The following is a 12,865-nucleotide window of genomic DNA, read 5'->3' on the forward strand; positions in this document are numbered from 1 at the left end:
AAAGTGAGTGTTAAAATATTGCGTGGACCCTTGACTACAAGTGTGTGAATTTTTTTTTTTGGATCGGGCCACCCATTTGGACGGAATAGCCCGAAATAGTTGTGAGCGGTACTAAACCCCACCCAGTTACACCGACAAAGATTCATTAAATCACCTGGTCTCACTTTTTAAACACTATTAAAATATTCAACCAAAGATAGATTATTTTGTTATTAAAAAGAAGTTGACAAGCTTTGCGAACTGAAACGCGAGATTCCAAAATAGCTATAGTGCTGCCACTGTATTAGTATTTCGTAATAATTCACTTTTCCTTACAAGGTGTGTGCAGTGTTCAATGCTTTTCGGTATCTTCTTTTATTTAATATATATTTAAATAATGAAAATTTTTAATAAAAAAACGCGCGATCGGTCCCCCTATTAGCAAACCGGAGGGGGAGGGCTAATATTATTAACCATTTAAAAGTTATTAACAAAAAACTTTTGTTAAATNCGGCTGCGGCGCTTTTTCCATAAAAATCAAGGGAAATATTTAGCTATTTGTACAACGATTTAGGAGTGGGGGCGGAGGGGGAGGTAGTGTGGGCCCCACAAATCCCCCCTAAACGAAAGAGGATTGACGCCGCTTTATGAAAAGTCACCCCTCCCCCCCTCCCCCTCCCACAGACCTCTGGGGAGCTGTTTGAAAATAGGGGAATTTTAGTTTTTTTGCAAGGAAAAAACAAAGTTAAACTTGCGTCCGAAGAAGGGGGGCTGAACACCTTTTGCAGAGAATACCTTTCTGCGTAGGCGGCCTTCGGCCGCGCTTAGGGATTATAACCCTCACTACGTAGAATTATCCTTTCTGTGTGACATTACTGGGGCTACCGCCCATAAAAGTAGCGCTGCCATGGTATAGTGAAATTTCCTATATATTTTGGTTAGAATATTTTAATTAGGTGTAAGTAATAAAAGAAGAAGTGTATAGTGTAAACTGAGTGTAATAGCGCAAATGAAATGTGAAATAAAGGTACGACCGCACTAGGCAACGCGACACGACACTACACAGCGCGGCAAAATATTCTTTGCATGTATTCTTATGGAGCATACCGCACTACGCTGCAGCGGAGATACGCGACGCGACGCTGCGCGGCAAATTTGACCAACTAGGCAAAAATGTCGCGCCGCGTGGTGTCGCGCAGTTCCAGTGCCGCCTAGTGCGGTATAGCTAGCGGAACGACAAAACATTTCGTACTATATTTTTAACTTGAAGTAATTGGATTTCCAATTTTGAGTCAATATTCACATGCATTTCATTAAAGAAGAAAATTGTATGTAAAGAAACATAATATTTGAGAAGAATTCGCCAAGGAAAATAAAAATAAAAGGCATTAACGTAATGTCATCAGCGTCACTGGCATCCATCTTGTTTGAAAGTTTTGACACAAATAAATTAAAAAATTTGCAGCGAAGTGTCGCGCCGCTGCAGTTTCAGTGCGATATATCAAAAAGTGTCGCGCCGTGTGGCGTAGTGCCGCTGCAGTGTCGCGTCGGTTAGTGCGCCTGACCTTTAAGTGGCAATACCAGCGATTTGAGGTTATAATAATTTTGGCAGGCACAAAGTGTGTTTACTCTGTTTTATTAACGAAATATATAAAATAAAAGTGAATAAATGATTTTGTTTGCATAAAATAATAACCGGAGACGTTTTAATAGTGTTTTAAAAGTGAAAACTGGTGATTTAGAGTATTTTTGACGTGGTAATTGCTCATAGAAAACAACGAAATTTAACAAAAGTTTTTTGTTTATGATATAAATATAAATATGTATTGTTTAGTGGTTAACAATTTTAGGCCTCCCCCTCCAGATTGTTACTAGGTGGCCAGAAACGCGTCGTTTCAAAATTGCAATTTGCAAAAACATCGATGTTGAGAAAAAAATCGATGTTTTCCTAGCTGTACAGGGTATAACGGATGTTTAGTTTATTGCGAATGTCCCTGTAGTATGTACCCAGTTCTCACACATTCCACCTGATACACTGATGATTAATGAAAATACTTCGGTGACATCAATGGAAAATAAGTAAACGAAACCTGGTAAGGTTGGTAAAATGTCTGGTTTCGACGACCCTTTTGGTGAAAATCCTTTTGCTGATCCTGCTATTCAACAAGCGACAAGAGTAACATCCAATATCCAAAATTCTCTGGAAGATTATAATCCATTTGAACAAGAAAATACTAAGCCGCAACTGCAGATAAACTCTGGTAACAATGCTGCTGTGGTTCAGCCCTTATCGCAAAACGCCCCCCCAAACGCTGCTCCAAGTACAAGTATCCAAATAACAACTGAAGAATTGCAGGTAATATTATCTCTATCTTAAAAATGTTTTTAATTTTAAATTCGCCTGAAAACTTATGTGAATATCGCTACTAGGAAATAAATACGTACACGCGTATGCTAGTACATACATATATTTATGGAATTATGTAGTAGTAGTAGTATATTTATTTAGCTTTAAGCTATTTTTTTACAATTCGTACTTAGTACTATAGAAACATACATGTTCATATGTGTTTAAGGATGGTTATACAAAATTTTCTTTTACCCAATTTGATAGCTTTCTTTTAAATGAGTTGAAAATTAAATCTTTTATATCATAAGGTAGCGAATTAAATATAGTTGCTCCCCTATAGAATAGACTATTCTGTGCTGCGCTTGATATATACGACGGTCTTTTTATATCGGCGTTACTTCTTAATAAATACGGTTGAACATCGGCCACATAGTTAATTTCGGCCGTAAGATATCTAGGAAGCATACGATTTTTAACTTTGAAAATGAATAAGATTGCATTATAAATCACCAACGTGTGACCGACATCCATTTCAGAGTATCAAGCATGTCCCTAACGCATGCTAAACGATTATACTTAAGAATACATCTCATAGCTTTGTTCTGTAATTTCTGCATTCTATCTATGCTATGTTGGCTTCCTAAAAAAAGTATGGTAGAACAATATTCAAAGTGAGGCTTGATAATCGCATTATAAATTTTTATAGCACAGCACAGTGATACCTTATTTCTGATCCTACACATTAAACCAACTTTTTTAGATATTTTTTTACAAATATAATCAATATGTGCATCAAATTTCAACTTAGTATCTAAGACAACGCCCAGGTATTTTATTTGGTCTACTTCTTCAATGGTGCTTCCGTCTATAGTGAGGTCCAAGTCAGATCTACCGCCGAAAAGCATCGATTTTGTCTTCGCAATATTCAGTTTCAGTTTATTCATTTTAAGGTATCGTGCTACAGATACTAAGTCACTGTTTAGTTTTGCTATACAGTCATCCGCAGTGTCTCCCGCCACGTATAGTAGTGCATCATCAGCAAATAGACAAATTTTCGCATCCTTCAAAGCTCGTTCAAGATCGTTGATATAGATAATAAAAAGCAGCGTGCCGAGAACTGCCCCCTGGGGAACTCCAAGTACAACTGTCGTCGAATCAGATTCCACGCCTTCCACTCTCGTTTTCTGGTGTCTTCCGGAAAGGTAACTCTGGAACCAACGGTGTTCGACCCCTGAGATCCCGTAGTCCTCTAACTTCTTTAACAATATCGTTCTATCGATCGTCTCAAAAGCTCTCTGGAGATCAATAAAAACTGCTGCTATCACTCGCTTGTTATCTCGTTCAGTCTTCCATTTCGTGATGACAAGGTTAAGCAATGATTCACAGCTATGCTTTAGTCTGAATCCAGACTGATACTCACAAAAGAGGTTGTGCTTCTCAAAATAGTTTTCGAGCTGGGCGTGAACAATTTTTTCAATAATTTTGCTTTCAATTAATAGCGTGTTGATTGGTCTGTATTCTTCCGGCTTTTTTGCATTTTTTACTTTTTCTATTGGGACTACTATTGACTGCTTCCAGCGATGTGGGTATATACCGGTTTCAAGTGACTTTTTAATTAAAGATAGGACAATCGGCCCAGTAACATTAAAGGTGGATAACAAGTAAGTAATCGACATTGAGTTACAATCTTTTTTGCTATTCATTTTAGTCAGCGTTGATTTTAGCTCCACAAGATTTATTTCATTAAACTTAAAGCGTGTGTCCGCTCTGCTCCTAAGGTTAATATAAGGAACCGCTGGTATTGCCACGTTTATTCGGTTTATACTTTCTACGAAGAATTCGTTGAGACGATTGGCAAGTTCATGCTTATTATTTACAATCTTATCTCCGAAGTCGATTTTTTTGATATTTTTTTGCTCCTTTTTCAGCACAAGGTCCTTTATTGCTTTCCACATGGTTTTTTGGTCCAAACACCGATCTATTTTCGCTTCAATATATTGGCACTTGGCCCGGTTCAGCTCACTAACGTACCGATTTCTACATTCTCTATAACGCGCCCAGTCTTCCGTATTTCGAGTCCACGTTGCCCGCCTATAGCTTGCTTCCTTCGATTGCCTTAACGTCCTGAGTCTAGCATTATACCATCTACATCTGCTTACATTAGACTTCACTGTTCTCACTATTGTCATTTTATTGATTGCTTCTTTTAAAGCTTCATTAAATGTTGTGGCATATGCTTCGAGCTCACCTTCATTGCAATTTGCACATCTTGCATTCACCGTATCACACAAAATACGGTTGTCAAAGGTTAATCTTTTTAACGTTGATTTGGTGGGCTTTGCTTTCTCACGCTCATTAATTTCGATTAGTATCGTTTCATGATCACTTATTTTGAGGTCTGACACCGTATGTGCATTTATATTACTTATATTTGTCACGACATAGTCTATCAGCGTTGCGGAAAACTCAGTTATTCGAGTAGGGTTATTCAGAATCTGCTTAAAGCTACTGTCATCCGTTGCTTGCTTTATGATTCTTCTGGAAACAGTGTTTTCATACCAGTTTATATTGAAGTCTCCAGTTATTATGACATCACTGGTTTCTAAGAGCGAGTCTAGCTTATCCTTAAAAAATTCGCAAAAAACACTTTCTGGGGAAGTTACCCTATTGGGGGATCTGTACATTGTCCCTAGCTCAAGATATTTGCTATTGCGGCGTAATTTTATCGAAAGCCACCAAAAGGCTCTCGCTTTAGATTCAACTTCAGTCGCTAGCACTTCCCATGACTTATTCACGTAGACTACAACACCGCCAGTGTGTTTTGAATCGCTGTCATTTCGATGAATACTATAATTTGGAAGATATAGCTCCTCATCGTCTATGTCTGAGGTAAGATGCGTTTCAGACAAGCATACGAAGTCATATACACTGTCTTCCAACAAAACTTCTAATTGGGAAAAATTCGTTCTCAGACCACATATGTTCAAGTAAAGGCATAGTATCTTGCCCTTTGATTGCTAGTATAATGTTCTTTCGGCCTGCAGTTTTACCTTTCTCTGTAATACGCGACAGCAGCTGTCCCTTGCATCATGCTTTTCGTCGATGTCCGCCAGATTAAGTCTTGCTTTCGCTATGCTACAATTTCTGCATTTCACAAAGTTATTCTGACATTCTCTATAGCTATGATCATTTTCCCCGCACTTAGCACATATCTGATGCTGTTCTTTGCACATTGCAGCTTTGTGGTTAAAGCCCCAACACTTATAACATCTTAGAACTCCATCGCTTTCGTAAGCCATACATCGATCCCATTCAATATTGATTCTTTGCTCCTTTATAATGCTTTTGAAGGCTACACCATCCACTTCAATAAACGCATTAAACACTCTAGGATTTTTCTGCGATTTAAAAACTTTAGTACATTTGAGGTGCTCAAATAAGACATCGTTTTGCTTACGTATAGCTTTTTCGACTTTATCACACTCCAATTTCGCCGATAGCCCACTTATTAATATTTTGGGGTATCACAAGCCTGGGATTTCCACATCATATTTTTGGCTTAACTTATTTTTGATTTCATCAGCTAGGATATCTCTATCGCTATTATTTACACATTTAATTTCAACTGCACCATCCTGTCTATTAAACATCCCATTAACCTTAACTTTTAAATTGGCTGGGTTAATACATTCTTTGACTTCATTTCTGGTTATATTACTTTGTTGACTTTTCTTTGGCTTTAGAATTACTGGGGCACACCCCGCACCCCTTTTTAGCTTATCCGCGTACGTCTCGCTTACTACTCCACTGTGCTTACTCATGATGCCTTTTACCTCTTCACAGACTTTTTTATTTTCTTTTTTATTACTGTCAAGCTCACGGCACACGTTATCGGAGTTTTCTTTTATTGCTCTTGTAAAGTCAGATACTTTTTTTCGACCTCTTCAACTTTTTTCTCAAAAGATTGCTGCGCTGCTACAAGTGATTGAACACGCTCAGAGTACTTAGCTTCTACAGCTTCTATCAAACTTTTTATTTCGCGCTCATTTGTTTTCATCGCCTCTTTAAAGCTATTTTTGTACTCTTTTAGGTAACTACCATTTTTCTTCATTTTGTCTTGCACTTCTCTAAACATTTTATCCACATTACGTATAAACTGCAAGCAATCATCACACAGAAACTTAATCATTTTGTTCGTAATGAGACAGCTGCTACTGTAGTCGTCAAGACCCGAGCATTTTGTTGATATGTGATAGCTACGACCGCATACACCCACACATCTAACTGATTTATCACGAATAGTTGTTTTGCATTTGCTGCACTCTTCCATCGCGCTCACTTGGTGAGTCGCTCGACTTACTAGTTGCTTTTGGCTTTTTTGTTAGAATTTTCTTCTTTTAACACCAACGCGATTAGGCTTCAAAGTAAAATTTCAATTTTTCAGCTCCAACTTCCATCCAAATTGACACTAAATCACATCGATGTGCAGTTGTGGCTGCCTAACGTTGATTTAGCAAATTTTTACGATTTAATCGCCGCGAAATCCCCTTTAATAAATTAAATAAAGTCCGCATCCAAAAAACACATCCGACACCCTTACTCGTAGCTTTGGCACCTCGAGATGTGCATACCTACCTCCATGTAGTGCATATTCTCTGCATCGATAGCAAAATTATAAATATACATAACGGAACGAACCCATACTACATGCCCCCCTTTTTCCAATTTTTAACCCTGAGCAAACCTTCAATTATTGAATCATGCCCACCTACTACCTGTTCAAAGTGCCTTGGTTTTCTTGCTAACAAAAAGTTCACAAAAAAATTATTTGGCTTTAAAAGCCCGGCGAGTTTAAAAAGCGCCAAACACTGCGCGCCATATTTGAATGTATCTCGAAAAAACGCTAGATTTCCTTAGAGGATATTGATTACGTGGTAAAAACCTATGCCCCGCCCCTCATTGTGACCAAGCGTGGTATTTTGAAGATCGTTTGGCACATCTGCATCTAATCTGCTCAGGTATGAGTTCAACCTGCTGCAATAGCCAGAGCAAAGTTGGGCTATTGTGGTTCGTGTCTCCCGACCCAGGCGAAGCTGCGTCTCGTCTATGTCTAGTGGTTGTGTGCCCAGAACGGCAATCACAGGTCTGGAGTCTACGTAACTTGAGACTGACTCCCTGTGAATGCCGCTCAAGGACGGGTCCAGAGGCTGCTTTATAAACCTCTGGACTTCGTCCGTCAGCTCGTAAAGATGCCTTCTGAGATGCCTCGGCGAGGGCTCCTCTGCAAGCAGGTGTCTGTTCGGGTGCTCACGTCTCTGTCTCCCTACTAGGAATTACTTGCAGAGTTGTGCTTTATAAGGAGCATTTTTGCCTCGTCGTGCAGGTGGTGTTCTGGCGGCATCAGAAGGCATCCGGTTGTTGTTGTTGTTGTTGTAGCGGCTACAACAACCCCGCCCAGTTGGTATCTCAGTCGTTGTCGTCAAGTTCCACTAACGGCAACCCTAGGAAGCGTGCAGCTTCTGTGGGATCTGTCCACAGGGACAAGGCCGTTAGGGTTGTCGGGTTTTCCGGGCATGCGAAGAGATGGTTCGAGTCATGTGGGGTCTCTCCGCATGCCGGACATTCGTTCGGCACATCCTCATTCAGCCTACTCAAGTAGGAGTTTAACCTGCTGCAGTAGCCGGAGCGAAGTTGAGCGAGTGTAGTGCGTGTCTCCCGAGGCAGATGAAGCTCTGTCTCGTCTATGTCCGGGGGTGGTATGCCTAGAACGGCATTCACAGGTCTAGAGTCTACATAACTCGAGACTGAGTCCCTGTGAATGCCGTTCAGGGCCTGTCTGTACGCTGTCGGGTCCAGAGGTTGCTTAATGAACCTCTGGACTTCGTCCGTCAGTTCATATAGATGCCTCCTGACGTGCCTAGGCGAGGGCTCCTCTGCAAGCAGCTGTCTGCTTGGGTGGCCACTTCTGTGGCTCCCGATCAGGAACTGCTTGCAGAGCATTATATTGTGCTCCTTTACAGGGAGCATTTGCGCCTCGCCGTGCAGGTGGTGTTCAGGCGACATCAGGAGGCATCCTGTCGCTGTCCTGAGTGCGGTGTTCTGTACAGTCTGTAGCTTCGTCCACTGCGTCCTACTAGTCCCTGGCGACCACACTGGCGCTGCGTAGTTCAAAACCGGCCGGCCTATTGCCTTGTATGTTGCCAGCAACGTTTCTTTGTCTTTGCCCCAAGTACTGCCGGCTAGCGACTTGAGGACCTTGTTGCGGCTCTGTACTTTATTGACAATAGCGGTTGAGTGCGCAGAGAAGGAGAGCAGGCTGTCGAATGTTACTCCGAGTATTTTGGGGTTATTCACCGTCGGAATTGGTGTGTCATCGACGTGAATCCCCAGCGGTAGCCTGACCTCCTTCGTCCAGGTTGTGAACAGGGTCGCGGAGGATTTCGTAGGGGAGAGGGCTAGACACTTTGCAGTGAAGAAGCGAGAAAGTTCGGAGAGATAGCCGTTTACTTTCGAACACAGGTCATCAATTCCATTCCCAGTCGCCATGATCGAGCAATCGTCGGCATAAGAGACAATCGAGACTCCCTCTGGTGGTTGAGGGAGCTTTGAAATGTAAAAGTTAAACAGTAGCGGGGAAAGGACACCACCCTGAGGAACCCCCTGTTTTATTTTTCGCTGCTTACTCGTTTTGTCTCTAAACATTACCGACGAATGTCGACCACTTAGATAATTTGCCGACCACCGTTTGAGCCTCTGTGGGAGAGAGGAGGCCTCTATATCTTCTAGTAGCGTGGAATGGCAGACGGTGTCAAACGCCTTTGACAAGTCCAACGCTACTAGAATCGTTCTCTCACAGGGACGGTTACGGTTAAGGCCACGAGTTATCTGAGTGTTTATGGCGTTAAGTGCTGTTGTTGTACTGTGCACTTTACGGAAACCATGCTGATGCTTCGCTGGGGTCAGGTGGTTTGTGAAGTACGGGAGTAGCAAGGCCTCGAGTGTCTTCGCTACCGGGGAAAGGAGTGTAATCGGACGATACGAATCTCCTTTGTTGGCAGGTTTCCCCGGTTTGAGCAGTGGGACCACTCTCCCCACCTTCCAGATGTCTGGGATGATGAGAGTGGCCATTGACAAGTTGAGGACCTCCGTTAGGTACGCTACCCCCGCAGGACCCAAATTTTTCAGCATCAGCATGCATATTCCGTCGGGACCCATGGCTTTGGAGGCTTTCGCCTTCCCGATGGCCACCTGAACTTCACCGCAAGTGAAAGCAAGGGGGGCACAAGTTGTTGGCAGTTTGTGCAGCCTTCTGGTCACTCGACGCTTGGCTTTGTCTACCGGAGGATGCAGTATGAACTGCCGGCTAAAATAGCTCGCGCATCTCTCCGGGTCCGACGAAGCATGGTCGCCGAAGGAAATTTCGACTCTGTCGTCGTGCTTCGTCGGATTAGACAATGACCTCACGGTTGACCAAAGCTTGCTCACACCAGAGGTGAAGTTACAAGTCTTCAGATGCTCCTCCCACTTCTTCCGCTTATGTACGTTTACAAGTTGCCGAATCTCCGCGTTGAGATCCCTGATACGGGGATCTCCGGGATCGGCCTGACGAAGGCTATCACGCTCATCGGCTAGAACAGCCGCTTCGGCAGGGAAGTTTGGACGTGGGTCCGATATGCATCCTGCCGGTATGAAGCGAGCTGCAGCAGCAGTGATAGCCCTGCGGAACTTACGTTCACCGAGATGGACGTCGGTTGGTGTGGGGAGCGCTGCGAAGGTGTTTTCGGTAAACTCCGCGTAACCTTTCCAATCAGCTTTAGAAAAGTTGATATAGGTCCGGTGTTTGGCGGAGGCAAAGTCGGTTGGTTTATCAATCGAGATGACTATGGGTAGATGGTCTGATGCTAGAGTCAGCATAGGTCGCCACGTTATGCTGTTTATCAGACCAGCGCTGACTATTGTGATGTCTGGCGAGCTACTGCAGTTACCCATAATCCTGGTGGGTGCGTCGTCGTTCATTGTGCAGAATGTCGAATCGTCTATCTGCTCAGCCAAGTCTGTTCCCCTACGATCGTTTGACAGGCTTGAGTGCCAAAGATCGTGGTGCGCATTAAAGTCACCTACTACCATACGGTTTTCACCTCTGAGGAGCGCACCTATATCAGGGTGATATCCTGCCGGGCAGCAGGTGACAGGGGGTATGTATATATTAAATATTTCGAGCTCGACATCGCCTGACCGGATAGCGATGCCCTGACATTCTAGGGTGGTATCCCTGCGGTCGATGTCTGCTTCGATAAGACGATACTGCACGGTGTGGTGCGTGATGAACGCTAAGCCACCACCATTATCTCGCTCGCGATCTCGACGGTGCACGTTGTACCCGGCGCAATTCAACAAAGTTGAATTGCTGTGCAACTTCGTCTCTTGGACCGCAGCTATTAATATACCATGCCGACACATGAAGACGGTTATCTCCTCAATCTTGCTCTGTAGCCCGTTACAGTTGAATTGAAGGAGCTTCATGTGGTTCGGGAGACGTGTCGTGATGTGGGGTGTAAGTGAGGTGTATGTTCTTGCCGCCGTTGGCTGTGTGTGCTGCTGAGGTGATTGCCGCCCTGTGGTGGTGGTGGGGGGCGTCGCAATTGAAGTCTGCGACCGAGCAGCGCAACACGGGCCCTCGAAGTTCCCCGTCCAATCTCGCGTGGTACGCAGACCTGAACATGCCCTAAAGTGGCACCAGCCAAGGCAGGTGTTGCACTTGACTGATGTCACATTACGGAATATTCTGGTCTGACATACCGTGCAGATTGTAGGGGGAACCAGGAGTTGTTGGCGGCGGCGTGTGGGTGGTGGTGCGGTTGTGTGTGTTATGTGGTCTGTGGTGGCTGTGGTACGGTCTGTGGTGTTATTATGTTGTTGTGTTGTGGCGACTGTGTGTGGTTGCTGTGTGAGTGTGTGGGGCTGCACGGGCGGACTATGGTTTGCCGTGGAGGCTGCTCTGTTTGAGCAACAGGGGGCCACGTACGACGTGGTCCACTGTCTGTGTGTCCGTAGTCCCGAGCAGACCCTGAGGTGACTCCACCCCTCGCAGGCATTACACTTGACTGAGGTGGAGTTGTGGTGTAATCGTCTTCGGCATACACAGCAGGTGTATATTTCTGGCCCAGGGTTTGACTCGATGCCAGCCCTGAGTAGGAGAATGCGTAGTGAATGTTGCCCTATGGACGGACAACTTCTGAGATACTTCGCCGACCTAAACGGGGTCAGATCGCCGAAACAACAGCCCTTGGTCGGGTGAAACCCGAGTCATTCCGGTACGTAGAACCGGCTGTCGTGGGCCGGCCGGTCGCTGTCCATAGTGAGGTGTTTTGTGCTGTCTGTAGCTTCATCCACTGCGTCCTACTGGTCCCCCACCGGCCAATTGCCTTGTATGTTGCCAGCAACGTTTCTTTGTCTTTGCCACAGGTACTGCCCGCCTGTACTTTGTTGACAACTGCGGTTGTTTGCGCAGAGAAGGAGAGCACACTGTCGAATGTTACTCCGAGTATTTTAGGATTATTCACCGTCGGAATTGGTGTGTCATCGACGTGAATACCGAGCGGTAGTCTGACCTCTGGTGGTTGAGGGAGCTTGGGAATATAACATTTAAACAGTAGTGGGGAAAGGACATCACCCTGTGGAACTCCCTGTTTTATTTTTCTAAGTTTGCTTGATTTGCCTTTAAACAACGCTGACGGGTGTCGACCACTCAGATAATTCGCTGACCACTGTTTGAGTCTCTGTGGGAGTGAGGAGGCCTCTATGCAGCGTGGAGTGGCTGACGGTGTCAAACGCCTTTGACAGGTCCAACGCTACTAGAATAGTTCTCTCACAGGGGCGGTTGCGGTTAAGGCCACGTGTTATCTGAGTATTTATAGCGTTATTTGCTGTTGTTGTGCTGTGCACTTTACGGAAACGATGCTTATGCTTCGCTTGGGTCAGGTGGTTCGCAAAATACGGGAGTAGCAAGGCCTCTTATGTCTTCGCTACTGGGGAAAGGAGTGTTATCGGACGATAAGACTCCTTTGTTAGCTGCTTTCCCCGGTTTGAGCAGTGGGACAACTCAACAATGATGAATTGCTGTGCAACTTCGTCTCTTGGACCGCAGCTATCAATATTACATGCCTTCCCATGAAGACGGTTATCTCCTCGATTTTGCTCTGAAGTCCGTTCTCTTGTTGTTGTTGTTGTAGCGGCTACAACATCCCCGCCAGGACGGTTGGTATCTCAGTCGTTGTCGTCAAGTTCCACTAACGGCAACCCTAGGAAGCGTGCAGCTTCTGTGGGGTTTGTCCACAGGGACAAGGCCGTTAGGGTTGTCGGGTTTTCCGGGCATGCGAAGAGATGTTTCGAGTCATGTGGGGTCTCTCCGCATGCCGGACACTCATTCGGCACATCCTCATTCAACCTACTCAAGTAGGAGTTCAAACTGCTGCAGTAGCCAGAGCGAAGTTGTGCGAGTGTTGTGCGTGTCTCCCGAGGCAGATGAAGCTCCGT

The 12,865-nt window shown here is 44.4% G+C and overlaps 1 protein-coding gene across 1 annotated transcript in view; it reads left to right on the forward strand.

The window, feature by feature from the left end:
* Positions 1–1,958: 1,958 nt before the first annotated feature.
* Positions 1,959–12,865, forward strand: part of LOC108362199 (uncharacterized) — a 23,579-nt gene continuing 12,672 nt past the window's right edge. The window contains exon 1 of the mRNA XM_017615067.1: positions 1,959–2,335. Coding sequence (XP_017470556.1) covers positions 2,087–2,335 — 249 coding nt within the window. The 5' untranslated portion in view covers positions 1,959–2,086. The remainder of the gene's footprint in view (positions 2,336–12,865) is intronic.

This window comes from Rhagoletis zephyria, unplaced genomic scaffold (assembly GCF_001687245.7).
Source record: "Rhagoletis zephyria isolate East Lansing unplaced genomic scaffold, Rhagoletis_zephyria_1.1 Rzeph_scaffold_00960, whole genome shotgun sequence".
Lineage (NCBI taxonomy): Eukaryota > Metazoa > Arthropoda > Insecta > Diptera > Tephritidae > Rhagoletis > Rhagoletis zephyria.